The sequence below is a fragment of the Rhagoletis pomonella genome, unplaced genomic scaffold (assembly GCF_013731165.1).
Source record: "Rhagoletis pomonella isolate Grant_MI unplaced genomic scaffold, Rhpom_1.0 Rhpom_scaffold_00005, whole genome shotgun sequence".
NCBI classification, from domain to species: Eukaryota; Metazoa; Arthropoda; class Insecta; order Diptera; family Tephritidae; genus Rhagoletis; species Rhagoletis pomonella.
In genome coordinates, this window is record NW_023458559.1 from 53,687,862 (window position 1) to 53,708,198 (window position 20,337).

At 35.4% G+C, this 20,337-nt stretch overlaps 1 protein-coding gene across 3 annotated transcripts; it reads right to left on the reverse strand.

The window, feature by feature from the left end:
• Positions 1-1,958: 1,958 nt before the first annotated feature.
• LOC118739229 (cationic amino acid transporter 2-like) lies at positions 1,959-16,429 on the reverse strand. 3 transcript variants are annotated; one of them, XM_036470432.1, is made up of 5 exons: positions 7,065-7,128; positions 6,566-6,933; positions 4,098-4,358; positions 3,245-4,030; positions 1,959-3,170 (listed from the first exon to the last, which is right to left on the reverse strand). In XM_036470432.1, the coding sequence occupies exons 2-5, from the start codon at positions 6,930-6,932 to the stop codon at positions 2,734-2,736; spliced, it is 1,851 nt and encodes a 616-aa protein (XP_036326325.1). In that variant the 5' UTR covers position 6,933; positions 7,065-7,128; the 3' UTR covers positions 1,959-2,733. The 3 variants fall into 3 exon arrangements, with proteins under 3 accessions (XP_036326325.1, XP_036326323.1, XP_036326324.1); XM_036470430.1 differs by lacking the exon at positions 7,065-7,128 and adding an exon at positions 16,174-16,429 and having other exon boundaries at positions 1,960-3,170; XM_036470431.1 differs by lacking the exon at positions 7,065-7,128 and adding an exon at positions 9,067-9,176 and having other exon boundaries at positions 1,960-3,170.
• Positions 16,430-20,337: the final 3,908 nt, after the last annotated feature.

A 20,337-nucleotide genomic window follows, 5' to 3' on the forward strand; every position in this document is an offset into this window, starting at 1 on the left:
CATCCTACGGCCGAAAGAAGTGCACGCACAAAGTTCAGGCACCGCTTTATCGATTTCTTTTTTCATTCTGAGCATTTATGTATACATTTGTCTATATCTATCTCGATTCGTTTTGCCTGTTACAAACAACCGTTATGTGAACAAAGCTATAATACATTTGTGCACAAGTGCGCTCGGGTATCACAGCGTACGACAGTGCGCGCGATTGACGAAAGCAGCCACAGTGGCATGCTGAAATGACTCGCTTATATATACACGAGATTTGGAAGTTTTTATCCAAACGTCCAATCGACATGTTCGTTGGATATCGCTGGAAAGGTCTTGCGGAGTGTGTCCAGAAAATGAACTCAAGTTTCATAAACGATTAACCGGATTCCTAAAAATTAGGCTAAACTGTTGCGAAACAAAAAACATTTTTTTTGCTTTTGCCGGTTTAAGGGGCTATGTGGGCACCCCCAACACATTGTGTTATAGGCCAATCAATACCTTTCAAACGATACCTTATATATTAAGGTCCGGCTATTAGTTGGAAAGATATAGAGGTAAATGTGTTTTGGTTCGTGTGTCCACTACGAGATGCTTATGTATGTATGTGGCGTCTGTACGTACCATCACTTAATTTTTTTCAAACTCTCAGGAATTAAAGTACATAAAAAACTAAGAAGGTTTTGTTCCAGGATGTTTTCATTCCTATGACTTTGTGGGCGTGGCTGCTGCCGGAAATTCGAAAAAAAGACGATTTTCTAAACTACCACTGAGGTCGTAATACTCAATCCATACCATTGAAGTGGATATCAGTAGAAGGGTCTTAAAACAAGCTATCTAACGCTGTCTTTTGCGTTTATAAAATATAAATATGTCATAACGTTATCGCCTGAAAACTAAAAATCGGGCTGCTGAAAATAGAGATTTCGGGCATTTTCTCAAAAACTGGTCAGTCGATTTTATTCTTAGTTTCCACAAGACTAGCCCAAAAGCTTAGCTTTCATCTGATATCTAGCCTATATTTGGGAATAATCTTGTTTTGGAGATTATACGATTCAAATAGAAAAAATTTCGCTCCAAAAAGGGTCAAATGGTTAAAAATTAACATATCCGTCTAATTTGGTTACATTAAGATATAAAAATAACATACCCAGTTCCCCGAAAAAAGTGCCCATTCCACGATTGCCTGTTAAATCGAAATTCCCTGAAAATCGGGGATTTTTTCCCGCGAGTTGAAGGATGCATGTCTTGGAAACCACAATTGGTGTGTATTTTAGAGTTTTTTTCCAGACACATGCCGAAATTGTAACAGTTTTCCCGATTTTAATTGTAGGTATGTGCACAGTATTTAACTATGCTACATGGGTTTATCACCCGCACTAACTCATGCAGATGGCATCAACGACGAAATCACCATTTCTATGAAAAAGTCATGAACGACTTCCATACAAACGGAGCCTAAAGTCATTTAAGACGTAGCTTTTCCGTACAAGAATTTTAAGTGACTAATGCATGACATTCGCTACGGGGTATTTAATGTTTGAAATGATTGAGAGTGATAGCAATGGCTTCGTGCTACTGCTTTTCTATATCTCATTTCAAGATAGTACGATAGATCGTAGTTCATTTCCACCAAGCGTAAATTGCAGCTTATGCCTATTGGAAAAAGGAGATTACAACTCGAAGGGGATGTAATAAGTACAAGCAAATGAAGGTAAAAGTGCAAAAAGTAAGAAATTAACCTTGCGGATCACCCCATTTTAATATTCATGAACCTTATCTGAGCTCTTAACTGCAATTAAGCTGTTGGTGGAAATGGGCTATTGGTCTTTTTAGGTAATTTTTTATGAATATCATTTTATATGCAATGGAAAAATTCCAACTTTGAAGTATTTTGTTACAGGAACGATGCTGTATGCTGTGTCTATACTTACTAAAACTGCAATTATGATAAGTTTTAAAACTAATTGCTTTTTATTATTTAAATTAAACATTACTTTTGGGCCTTTAAAAAGCATAGAGAATTCGAATGAGTTCGTCATTTTAATAATTTACAACATTTATAAGTCTTCTAAGGTCTTCTAAGACGCTTGAATCAATAAATACTTTATATTTACTTAAATAATGTATAAATACATAACGGCATATAATATAAAAAAATTTAAAAATTAGTACCAGTTCATTACGAAATTCCGAGACTCTATCTACATGAGTATAGTAACTATAAACCAAAGCAATATATATAACTAACTAAGTACTTATATATAGTATTTTTGTGTGAATGTTAATAAATATTCAAATCCCTCTTAAGTAGTCAAAAAACTGTCGAAAGTTTGTACAAAAGATGGGCGTGCAGATAAAAAGGTGGCAGGTGGGTAGACATTCGAACTACGTCTAATTTTTAATGAGTAAGTCAGAAGGCCTTCACTTTGATACTTTTTAGTATGCTTACAACTTAATACCTATGAAGTGTAGAGTACGTAGTGCTTTGGAAATTTTACCAATAATTTTATGTTTTCTGAGGGAGGATGTATTCATCCGGTAAGAGAGTGCATCTTAAAAGTTATGGTAGTTGAACTTATTGTTAGTATTTTAAATACAAGAGCAACTGTATTCGGGTACTTCGAGCTCATCTTATGGCATGTTTGTATAAGTCGCACCTTGTATTTAGTACCTAAAATATTATATAGTATGCTACGAGAATACTTCGATTCCAAGTAAACTTTTCAATCCGTTTTTCCTTAGTCCTTAACTTGTATTCTTCATGATGATAAGCGGCACCTCGGTGTAGTCATTAGTCAGAGGTAATCCTGATTCACTGCTCTCCGCCGTTTCGGGTAATACTAGGCGCGTTTCCCGCTTGCGTTGGCGGCTGTGGCGAATACTGTAGCTGAAGTAAATCATCAAGCCAATGGCAATCCATATGCCGAAGCGTACCCAGGTCATTACATCCAGGCGCACCATCAGATAGACGTTGATGAAGATTGACAGGCCCGGCAGCCAAGGCACCAGAGGTACTTTGAATGCCAGCTGGGTGCTGGAATGCGGTTGACGAGAAATAATTAAGAGTATGAGTGGCAGAGGCAATCCAGTAACAGCTAGTAGGACGATATAGAACGGCGTTATGCTAGCCGGTTCGATTTCCACCTTCTGCAAGAAATGCGAGAACACAAAGCACCAACAAACTGAAAAGAGAAAACATGCAAATGAGCGCGTTTTGGTATAAGCGATATTTGCACTTTGTTTGGTGTTAACTCACAGTAAAGCGTTATCATGCATGTCACTAGCCTGCTGCTCCTCTTGTTCGCCAGTGAAGTGTTGTTGGTGTTGAACAATTGCCGCCAAAGCATACAATTTCTTTGCCCATAGTCAACCAGAGGGCGTCCATTTCCTATGGAGCGACCATCCCTGCGATCATCACCGTCATATCGCAGAATGAGGACGCAACTTGCCACCATCGAGTAGGCCAGCAGCGTACCAATTGACATTATGCTCACCAGCTGGCTGAGTTTAAAGATGGCGGCGAGAAGACCAGTCAGCACGCCCGTGAGTAATGTGCCTTTGAAGGGTGTTTTGAAACGTTGATTGATCTCGCCCATGCATTTGAACAGCAGTCCATCCGAAGCCATGGCGAAGACGATACGTGGCAGTGGAAACATGGCACCCATCATACTGGCACAGAGCCCGCACAGCGCGCCAATGGTAACCAAATACTCAGCAACCCACCAGCCATAACGGCTGAAGACATGCGGTAGCGGCGCCTGTTCGTCCTGCTCGAAATAAGGCAGCATCATGGTAAGCACTGTCGAGACTCCGAAGTAAGCTAGAAAGATCGTTGCGAGCGATGTGACCACAGCAAACGGAATGGATTTTTTGGGATTTTTAGCCTCTTCACCGGCAGTGGCAATACAATCAAATCCAATGAAACCATAGAAACAGACTGCTGCGCCGCGTATGATGCCCGTTAGACCATATGGACTGAAGCCGCCATTGCCGTAGCCCTCGGGTACTTCTTCTTTGGGTATAGACCAATTGCTGAGTGAAACTATTGAAGAGTAGAGAAAGAAAATTAATTTAGGAGGAATTTGGAGGAGCGCTTTATGATAGCTTACCTTTGAAGAGTCCAGCGATGATCACAAAGAGCACCACACTCAAATTGAGGAATGTAAAGACATTGTTCAAGCGCGTCGACTCCTTGGCGCCTACAGCTATGGCTAAAGCGAATAGTACTGTCACGATCAGCGCAAAGAAATCTGGATAGTCGCCAAGACCCTCGATGTTCATGGCGAAATTTCTGCTTAAGTAATCGCGCATTGCATAGTTGAAAAGTTTATCTAGATAGGTGCTGAGACCTTTAACCACACTGGCGCCACCTATATCAAATGTGATGCAATATTAGTCTAATAACTAAGATACATATACATAGTTATAGGTTATAGGAAATTCGTTTGTATATGCATAAAATGTACGTTCATTAGGGCGGGTCAATTTGTATGGGAGATTTTTTCGACTGTGAGCGTATAGCACATAAGGATTCTACGTGTAATTCTAAGCAAGTTTGCTAAATTGCTAAAATAGGTTTCTTAGCAGTTTGCTGTAGTGTGGTAAAGAAGTGCCTAAATTTTGTATTAAAACATGATATAAGGGGTTTTTTGGTATGAGGAATCCATTTCTGTATTTATCTTTTTCGTAAAACTCCCACCAGAGCGCGCAATATCGAACATTTTCACATTTTCTGCGAAACATATTTTCGCAATTTGGCAAACTCCAAATTGGTGTTAGACTCATAGTTTCTTCGGCAAATATATGCATTTAATTACGCATAGAACCTTCCTATGCTATACGAGCACAGTAAAAAACAATCGCCCGCCCTAATGTATATAAACACAAGTTGTAATTGTTGTAATTTGTTGAGCCGCTAAAAGTCACACCAAGAGGAATAAGGCCGGTCCACATAGAACTTTCGCGTTGGCTTTGGCGTTGGCGTTGGTTTGACAGAACGCACGTTAAAAGTATGCTTGCTACAATGAACGCTTGGCAGCGAATCCTTGGGCCACTAAATTAACATATTAACGACAGATAAATTAATATTTCATATCAATAATTGCATTTAAAACGATATTTCTTGCCCGCACTTGATTAAAAAGGAAAAATATTTCACATAATTTTATTTATTCGCAACAGCTGACGAGCGACGCACGCGAAAAGTTGAGAGTTGGCCATCTTTTTGCTTTGTGTTAGCGTGAGCGTTGTCGAATTTTGGCTATGTGGACGGCTGCATTTGAATTCATGTATTCATAGTCAGCTGTTGAAGCGACACCAACGCCAACGCAACGCCGAAGTTCTATGTGGACGGGCCTATAGAATTCTTCTGCGTTGCACATTTACGCACGCTAGCCAGATCGCATTGGCGAAAACCGCCAAGAAACCTGAACTTACTCAATTGTGCGGGCTACAATTGGCGATGGATGGTCGATATAATTAGGCACGTACATATGTATGCATGTATGTTTGTATAAATATTTTCAATTAAGCACAAAAAAATAGAAGTGAGTAGATTTGGTTACAGAACGTGTGATGTCAATGCGTATATCGATGTTTAAAATACAGGAAAATGTTCGCATATATGTATGTATGCTTGTATTCAGATATGTGCAGACATAAAATTGAATTGAAAAACGCGACATAAATTGCAATCAATTAAGGGTACTACAAAGTCGACTGGCAAATCGGAATTCAATTATGAAAAGTATTGAAATTGTGTGTAAAAACTTAGCTATTGGGAGGACTAAGGGATGACTAAGGGAACAAGTTCCAAAAGTGTGCTCTATTACTATTTGTATACCGAAGTACTCGTATATATGTATGTATGTAAGCATGTGAAAGGTATGCATGACAACATCCTTTTAATTTTCAAAAAATAATGTTTAATTGCAACCAGTGTTGCCAGTTTAGCTATTTATTTTTCGGCATTTAGCTATAGAAATGTCTAGCAATTAGCTTTTTTCTAAATCGAGTTAGCTATATTAGCACAATTTTTTTATAATTTCACCATTTTTACACAGAATTTTATCATTTTGAATTGATTAGTTATCTTGAAGTAGATATATAAACAATTGGCAATTACTGTGGTTATCAAACTATACAAAAATTGGTAGTAGATAGGGCATACCTAACACATTTTTCTTCTATCGATTATTAGTACGTAATTGAATTGCTGGTTTCATCTTTAATAATCAACCGCTTAATGTTGATCACAACGTTTTCTGACAAATATTGTAACTCACTAGGTTGTCAAAATGGAAATGTTATACAAATAAACAGTTTTTAAATGAATATATAAAATGGGCATCTTCAGCTACAACTTTAATAATATATGATAGTCATAATTATAATTTATTTTACTATTCCAATTCAATGTACATTAGAGTGGCAAAAAAATTTTCTGTGATATTTCTATAATTTCTATTTCTTATTTCTATATGAAAAAATCTTGACCGTTCAATTTTGGGTTTTTCGCTCATATCTACATACTATATTACAAGAAGCATTAAAAATACATTTCCATATCGATACTCACCAATTGCATATTCTAATATCAGATTCCAGCCAATAATGAAGGCCATAAATTCACCAATGGTCACATAACTGTAAATGTATGCTGAACCGGCTTTTGGCACGCGTGCGCCGAACTCAGCATAACAGAGACCGGCGAATATCGAAGCAATCGCTGCGATTAAGAAACTTATGACTACAGCAGGACCAGCATATACCTTGGAGACCTCACCGGCCAGCACATAAACGCCGACACCCAATGTTGAGCCAATGCCAAGCGCTGTCAAATCAAAGGCAGACAAGACCTTGGCCAATTTTGATTCGGTTGTATCCTCCATGGGTTTGCGACGAGTGAGTACATGATATGCACCGGATATGCTAAGTGAGGGCATTCTGCAGGGGTAAGATGAAGAAAGGCAGAAGGGTGAGTATAAATATGACTTAATTTCTTAGTATTGAGTAAATAATTTGTAAGTGAGGAATTCAAAGTAAAATATTTTGAAGTGTAAACATATTATATTTACTGGTAGGTACGCGTAGTGTGTCGTTTTTAAGCGATAGGGCACGGATTTGCGGTGCTGGTTTTTTAAGTGTAAAAATTATGTAAATACAAATGCTAAAAAATAAGAGCTGTGGAGGATTATGTAATATTTTGGATTGTAAGTAGTTGTAAAAATAGTAAATTCTCTGTAAGTGGTTTGTGCTTTAAATTCTTATGGTTACAGTGAATAGCTTTTACTTCACTTTTAGCAGCAGAAATCAACTTCAACTCATAGAGAAAAGCCCTGTAGTTGACATACATAGCTAACTATTTTTCCAAATACCAAACACCATTAACATATTTTTAATCACATTATTCTCTAAAAAATGAAAATTATAATATGTATTGCTGGTATTCTCATAATATGTGCATATCCAGATGGTGAAAATGAGCATTTTAGCACGTTCTGAGGTAAGTGTGAAATTGGAGACATTCGCGAGCAGTGTATATGAAATTACGATAAATACTAGATATGAATATTAGTTATGTATATGCATGTATGCGTATGTAAGAGCTATTAGCGCAAATGTTGTGATTCGCCTATGTAGATATATCGATAAAAAAAAAAAAAAAATGAAAGAGATGAGATATGTACATATGTATGTTCATTAGGGCGGTAAATTTTTCAATTTGCCAAATTGCGATGAAAGCTTTCTTAGCATTTTGCTGTAGTGTTGTTTTGTATAGAAACATGATATAAGCAGTTTTATGGTATGAGGAATTCATTTCTGCACTTATCTTTTTCTTAAAATTTCCCCCCGAAGGCGAAACAGTGAAAATTCACATTTTCTTCGCAACCTATTTACGCAATTTGGCAAACTCCAAATTGATTTTAGACCCATGGTTTCTTCGGCAAATTTACTTAGAATTGCACGTACAATCCTTCTATGCTATACGCGCATAGTAAAAAAAAATTGACCAGCCCTAATGTACATACTATATGTAAAAGATATTTAATACAAACATTTTTATATATGCACTTAATACTTTTTAGGCGGCTATTGCTTTTACATTTCTACAAAAACGAACAATCTTTTAACCGCAATTATAAAATGGGCACGAATGATGATCACAAGACGTTAAATGAATTTCTAAAAAAAAACACAAATAGCAATAAACTTTGCGCCATTCTCCAATTAACACTTTTAATAAAAGTTTCGGTAGAAAGGTGAGATTATTAATTTCAAATGGATATTTATAAAATTTCGTCGTCACAAATGTATGTATGTGTGTTCCAGTTTCGTAGTGAAATTATATTCGTTATTTTTCGATTTTATTTATATCTTCATAAACGTTATTCGAGGTGCTATAAAATGAGTCAATTTGGGTAGCTAAAAAAACTGTGGAGAAAGATTGATTGTATGTACAACTTCGCTGAATTGGTGAATTATAGTAATCAAAAACCAAAACTACAGCTTTCAATACTATGACAACGAAATGTGGAAAAGTAAGCTACTTACAAGCTGTCGGCATAGCTGCGGAAAAAATGCAACTCTTTTTTTGCACTAATGACCTTCGAAGAAGTACTCAGGGCCGCTACTTCCGTAAAGATTAATAATTTTTGACTTTTTACGTACTTATGTATATACATATATCAACATATATGTATACATATGTGTAGACAATATTTACATATTCAATCCCAGTAAATTTCATTTGCGATTATGATTTACAAAATTCATAGTTTTGGGCTTTGAGTCACAGACAGTTCCGTAGTGCCGCTTTGAAATAGTTTTTAAAGATAGTTCTGATGCGGCTTCTATTAGTCGACAGAAAGCATTAGGCCCATAAAGTTAAAGTAAATGATTGTGCAAGTTCCATTTTAAAATAGTTAATGATTTCTTGTAATAAAAAGTTTTTTTTGCGCCATGTTTCGGCACTAGATCAGCTCATATTTGTTATAATTGTTTCTAAAACTATTGTTTCTTTAAGAAAATTTCACATTCAAAACACTGTTCTATATCACATTAAGCGCCACTGCCTACCTTTTGGCCGCTAAACGAAAAAGAAAACTTATTCTTCTCCACTAGTTTTTTTTCGCTTTTATCTTGCTTTTTCCTTTTTTTTTTGCACCACCTACACACCTCAACACTACGCCAAGTATAAACCGCTACTGTTTGCACTTCAGCTTTGAGCGTTACTTAAATAGTACGAACAATCGGCGCGCGCATTCTTCAAATCCCGAAGCAACAATTTTTCTTACTTTTTTTTTTGATGAATGTCAATGAATGAAAATTCGAGTGCGGGTATGAAAGCTTCACTTTTGAGCGTCTTTGAAGAATTGACCGCGATCTGTTCGCAGCTGCCGTTCGTGGTACATATGTATGTATGTAGTGTGTAGCACGCGCTTGTAAAATGCTTAAAACTTAAAATGTTGGCGCGTAAAATTTTAAAGCTGCAATCGTATCGAAAGCTTATGTATGAAAGCTTTTAGTTGTATGCTAGTAATTAGTAGAGAAATATATAAACAAAATTAGGGTAAAGCAATTCGCCAAAGGGGTGGAAAATTTTAGGATTCTGATTGTTTTTACTGACTGGAAATAGTTGGAGGGATGCTGATCAATTTTTACTGTGTTCAAGTTTTTTCTATTGCATGCATTCCATGCAAAAATCGTTGTACAATGCGATCTATTTGTGCCATATTAGAGTACTTACAAAATACTTATCTGTAACGCCTCTAAACCAGCTTATTATTGTCCATCATAGCTGGTGTTTTTTGGGATCGTAATCCCTATTCGATGTTTATTGGGTTGTGTTGCCGAGATGTAGGCCCTCCATGGAGTTAATCCCTTGGGATAGTTTTGTGATACTCTGATGATATGCAGAGTAGTATATGGTCCTCCCCTAGGACATTTGCTGTGTTAATTGGACTACATTTTCTATATTCATTTCGGTTAATTTTGGTGTATGTACTCCATGGAGTTGACCTAAATCGCCATGGGCCCACTGTAAACACAGGTACAGCTTCCATTGGTATCTTGGCAAATGAAAGGGCAAGAGTTTACTCCCGTAAGCAATAACATGACGCTGACAGCTGACCAGTATGATCTCTTTGTGAGTAATTCCTCAAAACGTGAGGAATTTTGGGTGCGCTTGAGTATTTTTTGGAGGATTTTTATTTTGAGGAATTTTCTCTATATATTTGCAAATAACAAATGCATGCATGTTTTACACAACGGAGTACGCTCTGCAATTTTTTTAACAAAAAGCTTTCCGAAGTTTTATAAAGAGCGAAATACACCACACAAGCGGCTTGCCAAGCATTCTTCAAACCTACTTTTCCCATTTCGCCATACACCATGCAAACTTGACTCGTTCAAGCAAAGAATTTCCGGTTTCTTCCGGTTCACAATGTAAAACAGTTTCTTTTTCTTCGATTTTTGCCTCTTGCCTCCTCATTCGGTGAAAATTCCGTTGCGAAGCAGACGCTTTTACCATACACAACGTAAGCGGTTTGATCAAACGTCAACGTAACGGCCAGAAAATCAAAAAAATTTTACTTTTTGTTCACATATCCCTCAAACGGCTTGTCAAACCTTCAAACACCCCCATACACAACACATATAAATAGCTTTAAGCAAAGGTATATTTCGTTTGGTTTATCAAACTGCTTGTGTGGTCGCTTATGATTTGCTGCTAAATATTCAAAATGTTATCGATATTTTTTTTTCATTCCATCGTTATATTTATTAACTTTTTTGAATTTGCAAAATCTCGATAACGAACGGAGAGATTTCGCCTTGTTTGATCACAAGAATATTCATATTGATTCTTCATTAGATCCAGAAATTTATATGAAAGTTTGTGAATCAGAAGATTCTTCAGGTTCATATAAGTTTCCCAAATAAAAAAAAAAAATATCTGCATTACTATTATAGCCCGTTTCTAATGCTTCAGTTGAATGTAGATTTAGTAGCTTAAAAATGCATAGGACTGACTTGAGGACCAGATTGAGCACTGATATAGTTGCAGCAATCTTCTATACATATAATAAAATTGCAACAGGTCGATGTCTGTACATTATAGATATAAAAAAAAATGAATGTGGGGGGTCTTCATTAGAGCAACAGAAGCCAAATCAACCATTTTTAGAATGTCTGTCTGTCTGTCTGTATGTTAGCACGCGCATCACTCGAAAACGAATGCATAGATTTGAATGCAGTTTCCACCGATGTATTGCTAGATGTCTAACTTAAAATATAGAAGGAAAAAAATTAGAGAGTTGCCACCTGTTTGAAACTTGCAGTTGAAGTAAATTGATAAGAAAAAGTGTATATTGCAATATGGGCGTTAAAAGAAAGAGGCTTAAGAAGGCTTATATCCAAAAATATTTTTTAGAGTTGCCACCTGTTTGAAAATTTTAATTTAATTTAATTTATAAGATAAATTGAATATTGCAATATGGGTATCAAACTGAAGATGTTTAGGAAATTTTACTGCCAAAAATATTTTTAGGGAGGGTTGCCACCTGTTTGAAAAATTGTATAGTGTTAAATTGATAAAATAAATGAAATATAATGAAAAAATTCGGAAGAACGCGAAAAGTTTGAATAATTTTTCGACGAAATTTTACAATTTATCGCATGATTTGATAGTTTTGGATAATGTAAAGGTGGAAAATTCGCCGGAAAGCTTGTAAAATTTTGGATAATTGTGAAATTTATTGTGAGCATGAATCAATTGGCAACTTGTTTCATAACCGAGTTTTAATTTTTCCGATAGGTGGCGCAGGGGTCCAGCTACGCTAAAAAAAAGAGTTTCATACGTAGGTAGTCTTTTGGCCTAGATTAGCATATAGCATAAATCTCAATCTTATTTATGGTGCGACTTGCTTGAAATTTGACATGTATTGCCAGGATTAACATATAGGATACTTTTTTCTAACAGGTGGATCAGGGACCGATCTATTCCAAAAAATTTTATTTATGGTCCAATTTGCTTGAAATTCAATACCCGTATTATAGATATGCGTAGAATAGAATCGAGTCATTGTTTTACAGTTCGAAAGGTGTTTGAAGGCGGCGCAAACATGCGGGTATTGGCTATTTAACACTACTTATTACAAAGGCCAACAAAAATGGGAAAAAATTTGATGCAGCAAATGTTAACGCTATTTTTGACGTAAACATAACGTTTCCATCAGCTCCAGATTTTAAGAAAAACGAGGTCTAAGTGTCAAAAAATTGCGTTTTTGCAATATTTGAGAAGCTCTAGCAAAGAAACAAAAGGTGGTAGAACCTCCCACTTAGGCTTAGATTAAAGCAAAAAATCTCGACTACTATCCCTGTACCTTTGCTTGATGGTCACTTATAGTCATTTGTTGAACAGGAAAAACTGATTTTGGGAAATTTGAGCACCTACCGAAATTAAGCAAAAGGTGTTAGAACCTTCCACTTAGGCTTAAATTAAGGCTTGGGCTTCTGACTTCAATCCCTGAAAATAGCACTCCTGCAGGGTTAAGATGAAATTAAGCAAGAACGAATTAAATAAAACAAAACTTAAAACTAAACAATAATATTAATCGCGTAATATTATAGATTATGAAATTAAAATTTGAAAACAAATTGATAATAATTGCTAAAAAATGAGGAAAAGCGTAGAGTAGTTATAGAGAGTAAATATATAAATTTAAATTGATACATTTTGTTAAAAGGAGCTTAAATTAATACAATTATAGTTTAAACAAATAATTTATAATTTAAAGCCAATCTGCATTATGTTTGGAAGTGCTTGAATAGGCTAGCCTTGAACCTCATTGCGCTACGCAAATCCTGCAAAGTGTGTGGCAGTGAGTTCCACCTGCGGCTGCCGAAGCTGATGCGCATTTTATTAGTAATCACTTTCTGCGTTTGCTTTGACTGAAACTGCTTTCTTTTCCAGAAGCAAAAGAAAATGGTATAAAACTTATTGCAGTTTTTTAAACACTGATCACAATATACATACATAGGTGTCAGACGAAAAAGGTTTAAGAAGGTTGTAGTTTGAAAACAATTCGAAACGTCTTTGAAAAGTCTAATTTAATTAAATTATACACAAGTTATATGATATTTCAAAAAATGCGTGTCAAACGAAAAAGTGTTAAAAAAATTTTAGTTAGAACTCTGATAATATTTTTGGAGTATTTAAAGCTGTTTGAAAAGTAATTTTCAAGTTACTTATGTAATTAATTAAATAAGCTATTACAATATGGGTTTCAATGTAAACGGTTTTCAATAGACCTCATTTCTAGTTACCAGGCCAAATTCAACTTGAATTAGGGGAATGTGTAATTGAAATATGTATCACAATTGGCGCAAGATTTTTAAGAGGCTTTAGTTTGAAAATATAAAAATTTTTAAATGTAAGAATACTTAACCTATGTTTTTTTTTAAGTTTAAAAATGTTTAGTTTTATTCAGATAAATTACACTTAACCGCACACGCATAAATTCATACGCTCAGCAAAGCGGGTGAAGGCACTGTATGCACTCATATTCCTACTGCAATTTTATTTACAATATTAGGCTTCTTTACATCCGTTTCGGTAGTTTTGGTAAACTGCTAGTTTGTGCTAGGTAATTTTATCAACTGTGAACGTCCTTTTGAGCCTACTTTTGATAGTCTGGTAAAGTATGTTTATCAACAGCTGATTTCCCTATAGAAAGAAATTCTTGTTGAAGGTAAAAATGTCAAAAAATGCAAAAAAGGCGAGAAATCAGAAACTATGTAACGGGTGAGGGACCTGCGGTTATTAAGCTTACCATCACGATATTTTGGTAGTTGGAAACCCGATAGTAAAATAAGTTTACAAAAGAAAAATAATGCGGAAAAACAGAACATTGTGTTACCGAGTACCAAACTCGGTCTGAAGACCCCTACTATTTATCTAAATACGTTAGACCGTAACAAAAAAAGTTCAATTTCTTCTCTACTCTCAATGACGGTATTTCAGGTGTATGAACACTGTGTGTCAGATATATAGTCTCCAGGAAAAATATTAACCCATTTTCATTAAACAAAATAATATCAAATAAGGAAGTTTTAAAAGAGCCATTTAGGTATTTTACAGGGTGCGAAAAAAGTGTTACACTACTGAAATACTCTCATAGTGTGTATCCGAAATTACTTGGAACAAATTCTACATTTATTTGGGATACGGTCTAATGTACATACATAGGTATGTATTTGCAAAATTTGTATGTGCATACATATAAGTAATCACAGAAAATTCAATTACAGAAATTGATAAGCGAGTTCAGTCCATTAACTTATTTGGCAAATAATATACATTTAAACATGTATATATGTATGTGAATGTATGTATGTACCTACATACATATAATATTATCTGTAACTGAAGATAGAGCGTAAATGATAAACAACGTTTTGTTTGTAATTTGTTAAAGTAATATATGTACATACGTAAATTGTACATACATAATTGAAAAAATTTATAAGATATATGTATGTATACGTATGTATGTTCTATGAAAACAAATATTTGCGCACATTTATTCATGATTACTTTACTAAATTGAAATAAATGCCTATATATAGTACGTAAATATTAGAGACCGTAAAAGTTATGGCTTTCAATTTGTATCTTAAAGCATGCGAAATATAACGATAGTGCCGGGATACTTCATCTCAAATAGTCTATCCTATCTTGAACGCCGTGTGAACTCGATGAACTCTCCGAATTTTGTACTAACTCCGCCCTGTCAGGCAAGCAATCATAACTTGGACGAGCCTATTTTTTGTGTCGTATATATTACGCTGCTAAGCTATGGAGTCTGAAATTTTAGCTTTATAAATTCGACAAATTTTGCTCCAAATTTTGATATTTTCAATTAGATTTCTAATAGCCAGTTTCATGAAAGCAATTCAAGTGAAAAATGTTTTTTCCAAAAATTGCTGGTGAAACCGATAGTAAAATAAAATGCGAATTCGCAGTAGTTAGGATTTACCCTTGTTTTTTGGCATATTTTTATTGAAGGTGTGGTGCTCATTTTCTCTAAATACAAACAATTATCGAATCGGTTTTTCGTTAAAAGATTGCCAAAAATCAGCGGTAGGTCCTAACTACTTCAAATTTGCACTTTATGGTACTAAAATTTAACAGGCTATAAAGCTGTACACACATTTTTTTTTAGAAATTCAGATTGAAAAGTTTAAAGCTTTGCTGTAATTTTATGGAAATTTTCCTAATTTTTGTATAAGTTTAAAATTCGGAATTACATGATTTTTAATAGAGGACGGGCTATACATACATGTAAAAAAATAATAATAAACATTAAGTAAACAAAAAATATTAAAATCTCGCGACCTTGTTTAGGTTTTCATAACCGTACCTAGATAAATATTACCCCTTTTAATATTATATTTTTTATTTGCTTTAAAAAGTATTTTTTGCATAGCAGTTACATATGAAGAAAATGTTCTAGGGCTCATATCTCCACAGTTAAGGGTTAAATAAGACTTGTGTTCCGCAAACTGTTTTCACCATTTTCTTCTATGTGAAAATACTCAAACCGATTTGCTCCTGAATAAGACTCGGCAACTCTGCAAGGTAAAAAAAAAACTGCCAACAAGCTATTACCGCTCTCTACCTCTATTTCTCATACGTTCTCTTTCCACTCACTTTTCTACCATCTGCCATTAACTCTGCGCTCTTCACTAGCTTATGGGTTAAGTTAATTCAAACAAAATTAATTAATACTACGCATGCTGCCCACATGGCACAGCGATCAGCTGTATTGGACAGGGAATACTAATTAGTTTGCTGTTGTTGTTTTTGTTGGGGAATACGTCATAAAGACTAAATTGAATTTGATGCGTGTGTAAAAATAGCTACTATCGCGGCATTTTGCAGTCGTTCGGTGCACATTTCTGCGAATACTTGTGGGTTATGTATGTATGTATGTATATACAACAAATATGCATGCATGAATGTGAGCATCTGCTATTGGGTATTTGCGAAACAAATGTTAAGATATAGGTATGTATGTATGTATATTTCCTTTAACTGCAACGTTGGCAATGTGATATATATCTAAGCCCTTTCCGTGCCCTTTGTCGCCAGGTAACAAAGAGTCGCGATTTTTCTAAACTTACCCGCAACTTTCCAAAAGCTCCTCCATGACTGTGTGTTGTCTTCAATATATTAGTAAATATGTTTCACTTTAATTAAACTTTTCCGTTTTGGTTAAATTTCTGTATTTTGCTTTTTTAATTCACAATTTTTCTAAGGCATGGGACTATAAACTGTGCTATGATTTTATTGATTAAGTAACGAATTGTTCAAAAAACACGCGACGACCGGCATTGAATGGCGCGTTCTTCTCATGCTGCGTTTCTACAGTTAGACGGCTGACAAATGAATAACGAATCCATGAGGTGGCTATGAAATGTTGGTACTCGTATGTTCAGTGTATGGCAAAGGTGGTCTTATGTATATGTATGTACGTACAGTCAGCGTCAGTGACAATCGTACAGTAATTTGTTTTCTGTGTTGGAAAATTTTTGGTTTTATTTAAATTTTATTATATATTATAATAATAATTACTATCATAACATACGATCATTTGTAATATGAAAAAAAAACGTGAAACACTGCCGACAAAACAATTGCCAAAAAATCAACGGCATTTTGTAGCGACTTCAAACTTGCACTTTATTGAATGAGCTATACAACTAAGTACAAAAGAAAAAAATGCTAAAAATTCTGCATACAAATTTTGATAAAAACTTTATGATTTTTTTAATTCCTACAAAGTTAGAAACTTTGAGTTCTATGGCTTTTGTTGAAGTATGAAATATATTTATATTAAAAATCAATAAAATTTAAATAAACAAAATATTTTCAAGAAATGGAAAAAATTACTGTATGATTTTCATTGGCACTCACTGTATACATCACAAACATAATGCGCAGTCGCTATCAATCAAATGGATATACATAAATATATATTCTCTTCGCCTGCTCACCGGTTGCGGGTCGTTGTGAGTTAAGAGCAGTGTTGCCACTCACTAATTTTTTTTTGTGGCAAAAAATGTAACAAATCTGACTGAAACGTAGCCATCTTTTGAATGCTTGTAATTATAATTAGAGAATGCCGTTAGGTTTAATTTGTTTTCTTTTTTTTTCAAAAATTCGGCGCAGTTTTTAATGTAGCGCTTTTCAAAATAATAAAAATTTTACAATATATTGACAAGTTTTGGATAAAAATTTTGTAAAGGTAAAAAAAAATTCAACAAAGTTTCAGTAGAATTGTTGTGTGCAGTTTTATTTACATCCCATTAAATTTTCCTGCAAGGCTGAAGTTGCTCAAAACTTCCGTTTAATTTTGCTGACGGTGCACAGTGGGACGTCCCCATATAAGCTGCGGTCAAAAGTAGTAACCTTACGACAAATTGGCGGAAATTTCGTTAGAATAAAAGTTATAATTTGATGAAATTTCCAAGTACTTGTGGAAAATTAACAAACGCATTTAGTTTATTTCTTAAGCAATTCCTATTTTTTCAATAATGAAAGAAAGAAAACATCAATACCTGCATTCTAAATTATGTGCATGGTATGTATTTGCGCTGAAGCTTTTATACAACAATAGTTGGGTTAATGCAAACAGAACTTTTCCGTCGATAACTGATCTCGACCAGGGAAGCATCTACTTTTCACTGAACAAATTTTACCGGAGGTATGTTTATAAAAAGAAAAATAGAAGCTGAATTCGTAGTTCCTTGCTTCTGGATCTATTTCAAATATGGCACGCATAATAATAATAATAATAATAATCGCTCCGTTCCTTGGTATACTGACAAATTGTGTAGAGCTTCAAGTGAAGCTGTGACTTTCTGTACATATACATACAAACATTTTTTTCAATGGAGAAAGTACACTTTAACAATTTTGACCGGGTAGGTAAACTGTTTGTATAAAATAAATTTAATACTGGTAACATCGGCATACCAAAAAGAGTGGTGTGTGCTTTTAACCAGACCCACCTATCCACATGTATTTCGATCCACTGGGCCTTATGCATAAAAAGTGAGCTTAAGCTCCGACTAGATTTTTAGTACAAATTCTTTAGCTCACTTCATCAGTGCAAAAATTGAGTTTGAGCTTAAAGTAGCTTAAGGAGCTTACATGTGCATTATATGCACAGGTCAACTTTTTTTTTTGTGTTTGCCGGGGTAATTAGGGTATAGATGAGAGGCAGTCTTTTAAATTTTGCATGCATTAAAATTTCCTTCAGCATTGGCCACTCTGCCAAATTAGATTCTCTTATAAACGTTTCTCTCTTGTATAAATTCTCTTTGAGAAAAGAAAAACGTTGCACCCTCAGAGGTAATGGATTGATGTGCCATGTGAGGGCATGCAAGAGTCTTATTTCGTATTGGCGGGAATTGCATCAGCAAATTTTTAAAATGTTTGCGCTTCATTAGTGGCGCTCTGTTGGATCTAATTTCACAGAAAGTTGAACGTTCACCAAGAAAGATCCCAGCATAATCTTTAAACTTTTTGGGAAGTTCTTATTTTTTTATCAATGGAGTAACGCAATACAAGTTGCTTCAAGACAATTTTCGCTTATCCAGGTAAGAAATCTTACATTTATTCGATTAGCTCCAATGACATGCACATGTTAAAATAATGCGTTCTGTAAACGAAGAGTTAAGCGGTTACTCTCGAAAAGTGGTTCCCCAATTTGGCAAAAATTCTCTTGAGGCGACTTGTATTTATTGCTACAAAAATAAGTGCTTCCAAAAAATGAAAAGTTTTTGCTGCGATAATTCAATATTTTGTTTGGCGGTAAGTACTCGTATAAATAAATGTTTGTACTTTTTTGGAGATATGTACGCATGTATGTGTGTGTCCGTGTTTGAGGCATACAATTCAATCATTTGTATGCTCAAATATGTAAGTAATAGGCTGGGTAGTTGTTGAACTAATTGAACTAAAGAACTATTTTCCTAGTTCGGTCTTCTGATTGAACTAAATTTGTCAGTGCTACAATTTCTCATTTTGGATCGCGATCCAAATATTCTTGGCACGTGTATACCCTTTTTTACTGACACGCTTTATAATTTAATGAGGTTATATATTTTATTCAGTTTACAACAATAAAATACACTAGACAACAATAAAACAGGTTTACAAAAAAAAGCTTTAGCATATTGAACCAAACCTCTGTATCCCTATGTTATTCGATGCGCTGAATGCGAATCCGACGTCTGTTAAGCTGCGTTTACATGAGGCGATTCAACATTGCTCCAAAAATTGCTGGTGTGAATGGTGAGTCAAAAATCGCTTGCCTCAAAGTAGACAGCAAGTCAACTTTTGCAGGCGATTATCGCCTGTCAAAAAATCACCTCATGTGAAGGCAGCTTTAGTCCCCATCACGTCAGGTTCGAGGTCATTTGAAGGTCAAGTAGGGCAAAATTCATTGAACAAACCTGGAAATTCAAATCCGAGGTCCGTTAACCTCCATAATGTCAGGTTCGAGGTCATTAGAGGGTCAAATAGGACAAACATTTTATTCAATATTTTTTTTTTGTGTTTGTTGTCGCTGAATCCGGACATGGAAGTGCCTTGATTCTTCAAGGTCATCTATAGGTCATGTCAAGGTCATACCAAGGCCAAATTAAGAAGAATCGTATTGATATTTCAGGTTTATTCAATGGATTTTTCCCTATTTGACCTTAAAATAACCTCGAACCTGACGTGATGGAGGCTAACAGACTTCGTAGTAGTAAGTATTAAGAGCATTGTATTATTCAGTAGCAACGTGAGCAACCCATGTGCAAGATGCGGTAACCAATCCGAGTGGAGCCTTGGGTCACGGCAGAAAGAGAGGGAACTTCGGTGGGGCCACTCCGACTTATTCGGTTTAAGGGCTCACTGAAGTCTGCAGTGTCTGTTCACTAGTAGGTGCAGCTGCAAGCGAGTGTCTGCTTGGAGCAAACGGCTCGCTATATAAACGTGTATTTGGTTGCGAAACCACGCCCATCCAAGCAATGGGCCGTGCGCTGGGTTTGGGACTCGCCACGCAAAAACCACTTCCAGTACAGAAGCATGGTAAAGCCTCGCTCATCTGCGCCGAAGAAAGAGAAAGATTAGGCATCCAAGGATCTCTTCTATGAGCGTTTGGAGCGCACGTACGAGCGCTGCCCCCGCCATGATATCAAAATCGTGCTTAGCGGCTTCAATGCCAGGCTGGGGAAAAAAAGGGATCCTTGGAACTACCGTCGGAAAATTCAGCCTCCACGACGAAAAGTCCA

What these genes read in the sequence shown, in the direction of transcription:
- LOC118739229 (XM_036470430.1), bottom strand. Translation starts at nt 16,199, where the DNA reads ATGGAGGAGCTTTTGGAAAGTTGCGG. An exon ending in CATCGCTGGACTCTTCAAAG is followed by an intron (nt 4,031 to 4,097) that starts GTAAGCTATCAT and finishes ACTCTTCAATAG; the next exon opens with TTTCACTCAGCAATTGGTCT. An exon ending in ATGCATGATAACGCTTTACT is followed by an intron (nt 3,171 to 3,244) that starts GTGAGTTAACAC and finishes TTCTCTTTTCAG; the next exon opens with TTTGTTGGTGCTTTGTGTTC.